Here is a 4,985-nt window from a genome sequence, read left to right on the forward strand (position 1 = left end):
TCACAACTCAAAGGATTTAGAGTACGACTTGACTTCGCAGAAAAGGACTTCATTGAAATAGACCAATGACCACCTCGATGTTCAAGTATACGTACAGATCCGAGTAACCAAGCATCCCCCTCCACGCACAATCTCCACGCCATTCCCAGACTAGGTTGAACACAAAGGAAGTTCTCTACATGAAACAGAAAAACCTGTCATAGCAAACCATTCTGAAACCAGATTTTAGTTTGTTGAGAAAACCCAGTCATTGTCATAAGAAGACACAACGATCGATCCTGGAACTTCTCTAACAGGAGAACCCAGAAGAAATATGATGTTCGCCAAATACCAACGTCCATCATCCATCCTTTGAATTGCAGAAAAACTATTCTAAAAAACTCTGTAAAACCCGGATGGGTGGAACCTGATCTAAACTACATTTTATGATTGGAAAATAGCTCAATTCAGTATTTGTTTGAATAAAGACCCTCAACAGTTTCAGATGAATTTCTCGATAATGAAATCGTCTCCAAAACTTTTTCGAGTAGCTTCGTCAAACTTCGCTTCAGACTCTTTCGAGAAAAGATCCTTCCACCCTCCTACCTGACCCTTGTTGATCATAAAGCCTGTTTTAGCAGAGCCCTCTTCGTATTTTTCGGTCATCGTCTCAACTGAGGTCAAAAGCTGAAGGTCATTCATGGAAGTTGCATTTAGGCGCGGTAAGCTTATAAACTAGTCTTTTTTTATGAGTCCGCCCTGATTTTTTCAAGATGCATTGAGAAAAGCATTTTGAATAGCATTGAGAAAAAATTTTAGCTCTATATAAACTATGCGAATAAAAATTTTCAATGCTACCAGTTTTTCAGGGGCTGTTAAACAACCGAAAAAGCCAAAATTTTACTCGAAGTTATCGATAACTTAAAAAAAATGTGATTAAATTTTAAAACACAAAATTTAAAATTAAAGATCTTTCGAACTAAATCGGCGAACAGATCATTTGATTACATTGAGCAGTTTATCATTAAAATAATTAGAATAATGCGTTCATCAGGATTAAGTAGAAAGTGTATTCAAAGAGTTTCAGATGAACATACTAAGCAATTTTTAAAAAGTTCTTTTGAAACAATCATTTTTTCAAATACCTAAACTTTTTGCCACTATCTCTAAATTGGTAAAATTTTTATACTCCGCTTGTATTTCAATTTTAAAAAAAAATAGAAACAAATCTAGGAGTTGAGAACGACAAAGCATCGGACCAACTTCTGCAGGAGATTAAGAACTAAAACATAATGACCATTTTCTTAACAAACTGGATTCCTAACCAATGTCAAAACATTCAAAAAAAGACAGAACAGGTCATGTTTTTCACAATTGGATTTAATAGAATAAACAAAGGAAGACACTATAAGACGAAAAATCACAAATGATGATTTTAACCTTTCTTAAGTGTTTTAAATATTTGACTGGGACATGCACACACTCGGAAAAACCATAAAAGGACGTGAGTCAAAAAAATAATAGTCATCCAGTCGGTAACCGCTAAGAGAAAAAAGACTACTTTTGTTTTAAATTTCAATTTCCAATTTTTACTATCCAATTTTTTTGAGTCTATTCGTCTACTTGAAAAAATCAAAAAAATTCGAAGTGCTAAAAGTTTACTGCTATTTAAAATACAGTAAGCCACCTCCACACTAAAAATCACTCGCATTAGCACTATCCAACTTCTGCGTTGACTATTCAAATTTCACCCATACTTTAGTAGCGAATCCAGGCAGCAGTAGAAGCGCATCAATAAAGCGGATAAAGATAAGCAATATGGAATCACCTAATAAAAACTTAACTGCACCAAAAAACGGAACATGGCACTTGGCACTTTATTTGAAACAAAACAACTGATCTTAAAACACAAGCGCTGTTTATGCAATAACAAGAATAGCCGTTTGTTGTGCAAGTGGCACAGAATATTCCACCCACACAAATAAGAAAGCTTTAAAAATTTCAACTTTGGTTCGTTTTTGGGACAAGATATGATAATATGAACTAGATTAAAGCATAGAATGAGGGAAGCTTAGACATAAGCGACTAGAGCTATCTACGGAAAAAGGAGTAAAACTTTTTAAAAAAATTCAAAAAACTGTTTGAAAATTGTATCTATTTTTTTACAGATTGTTTGAAAATTTTCTAAGCTTTTCAATGACAAGGAAGCGTTAAATGAAGCTTCGAAAACTCGTTTGTGTGGAGTAAAACTAAGATTTTCATGGTTTAGAACAAAAATTTTCCCATTAACACCTCGCTGGCTTTCCGGTTTTTATCAAAACATATCACTTTTGGCAAAATTTCAATATCGTTCAAATAACGACTGAATGGCTTCAAAATTATAGATTTTTCGACATATTCTGAGGATTAATTCTGGCGCCTGATTTGTCGTGGAAAACAAAAAAAAACACCGAAAGACAAAGTTCGTACCCAATGTCACTGGTCGCAACCAAAAACAGAATAAAATCATCTAATTGCCGTAATTATCAAAATGAGTCAAATCTTTGGAAACGAAATCAGAAACGGACATTTTGAGCAATTTCTTGAGTATTTAAACCCGCGATAAAAAACTCCATTTTGTAGATATTTTTCTTCCGACAATAAAAATTTCCTAATAATAAATGCTTTATAAATATTTTGCATATCTTTGCGCTATTATTAGTCACAATGCTGGAAATTCAAATTATTAAACTTTTCAAAATATTTTGCATTTTTTTGAGCTTTTATTAATCATTATGCTGGAAATTTGAATTATTAAAATTCAAATTAAATAATTAATTAAACTTCAAATTCTACAAGTTGACAGACATCATCAGACGTTTTTCAATTTTCAAGCGGATCAAACAAGTAAAGTGAATACGTAGGGCGGACTAATAAAATTACCCAAGGAAAGAATTAATTCTGTCGATAGTTTCATTGAATTGATGACGTAAGTCCTCGTAGTGGATTAACAGATTGTTTTCCGGATATTCCCTGAAATAGGACAACCAAATAAAACCGCATACTTTTTCATGTTCCAGGTTGCTGCCTTATCGCCTCCTTGGCAAGAGTAGGGTAAAATGAGAAATACACGGCCTTAAAAATGTTCTGCTATGCAATCTGCCACGAGATCCCCTCTCTAGTCTGCCACGAGATCCCCTCTCCTTCACTTTACAAGCACAACTAGTTATAATTTTTATTAAGGAAACATTAATTTAGTTGGGTAAAAAAGGGAAAATATATTCACGAAAATCAAAGTATATAATACCGACAAACATCCACCCAGTCTCTTGTCCACCTCCACCAACTTCCGTATATGACGTCACCCTCCAGAAAATGATCCAGAAACTGATCCAGGTTATCACTTGTGCAAAATTTCTGGTAAATTGGATTGTTCCGGTAAAACTTGTCCAAACTAACCGCTGTATCCTTTGGATTTCTAAGCACAACTATATTTTTTCTTTTCTGAGAAAAAATTTCCTGAGGCGCCAAATGAGTAGGCAAATGATGTTTGAAAAGTCGAGGGCTTTCAGTCATCAATTTCACTCTTTCATAGCCAAATGTTCTAGACGATGGAGCTTGAAATTCCAAATAAGGAAAAAGCAAGCCCAGATCAGAAGGTCCACTGTTTCTCAGCTTGTCCAGACCAAAAACTAGTCCAATTAGGATGTTTTGGGTCCATGTTGTTCCAGTTCTAGGGTAAGTTGACAGATATATGTCAGTTGGATTTCCGTGAAAATTTCTGGTTTTTAAGATAGATTCTCGAGAGAAGGATCCTTGGAATAAAACGCCCTCGAGCGTGAAAGAATTTTGAAGAAGTTGAGTCATCTATATCTTAAACTAGAGTAGGACGCAACAGGGATAGATTGGCAAACAGATAAAACACCTAATCTAAGTAAGTTTAATAATTATGAATGGAACTGTTCACAAGTTTGTTGGAACACTCAAATAATTATATAAATACTGATACTTTCAAGAATTTTGTACTACTTAAATCAGTAATCACCTTGAACGATTTTTCAGTAGTTGAACTAAATTAACTCAAATCTTGACAAGAAAAGTATCATCAAAGTCTACTGGATATAGTTTTCACTGCCAAATCTTCATAGCTTCATCACTCTAACATTGAGAAACTAGAATTCTATTTCAATTTAGGAACACTTTGAATTGAAAGTCCCACCATATTTATCGTAGCTAATTGTGTTTCCAGATTTTCATCAGCTTTTCTCGGGGAAGGAGGCTTAAATAGTCTTCAAAAAACCTCCTTTACCAAGCACCACAATTAATACAATTATCTAGGTATTCTAGTTAGTGGCTCTCATCTCAGTAAGGTCGATCTGTCCCCAAATCTTCACGCTGAACAAAATACGGTATCGACAGAACTTCTGACTGCACAAAAATAAGCCCATTGAGCATAGTCACTGCAGAATCGAAATCTTGCGACTGAAAGAGCAGCCAAACTCTGGGTACGCAATCCATATCCCAGGCTCAACAAAAAAGTGAGCTCACCAATCATCTCACAATATAGTTAATAATCCAGATACAGTCACGGGAAAAGAAGCAGCAGTTTTTAGTTTTCAAAACCGAGCGAATTAACTATCACTTTCTTCACGTTTTTCGCTGCAGCTATTTAAGATATTGGGTTGAAAATTTGTTAGATGGTTGATAAAACTATTTCATAAGATATCCACAGATATGAAGAAAATGTTTGAAAAGCGTCGGCCAGTTGATTTTAACTAGTTGGAGAGGTCTTCCTTTTGTAGAAACATCCTTAAAACAGTTTATTGCGTTAAATTTTTGAACTTGAAAAAAATATTCCAACTCTCTGACTGTAACAAATTTCAAACCAATAAACCACTGAATTTTATGAGAAATTAACGAAGATTTGCCCGAGACAATGGAAAACGGTGGAAAATACAACAAGACTGCTCATATATCAAGGTAAAGCCTGACTTTTCCGACAGCCTCTCATTTGGTCTCGAATAGTT

General features: G+C 34.6%; 1 protein-coding gene across 1 annotated transcript; it reads right to left on the reverse strand.

Annotated features, from left to right (window-relative positions):
* Window positions 1-442: 442 nt before the first annotated feature.
* On the reverse strand, window positions 443-4,094 carry LOC134851040 (sulfotransferase 1A1-like). The gene is made up of 3 exons (XM_063866920.1): window positions 3,266-4,094; window positions 2,902-2,991; window positions 443-706 (listed from the first exon to the last, which is right to left on the reverse strand). The coding sequence occupies exons 1-3, from the start codon at window positions 3,823-3,825 to the stop codon at window positions 481-483; spliced, it is 876 nt and encodes a 291-aa protein (XP_063722990.1). The 5' UTR covers window positions 3,826-4,094; the 3' UTR covers window positions 443-480.
* Window positions 4,095-4,985: the final 891 nt, after the last annotated feature.

Source organism: Symsagittifera roscoffensis, chromosome 7 (assembly GCF_963678635.1).
Source record: "Symsagittifera roscoffensis chromosome 7, txSymRosc1.1, whole genome shotgun sequence".
NCBI lineage: Eukaryota > Metazoa > Xenacoelomorpha > Acoela > Convolutidae > Symsagittifera > Symsagittifera roscoffensis.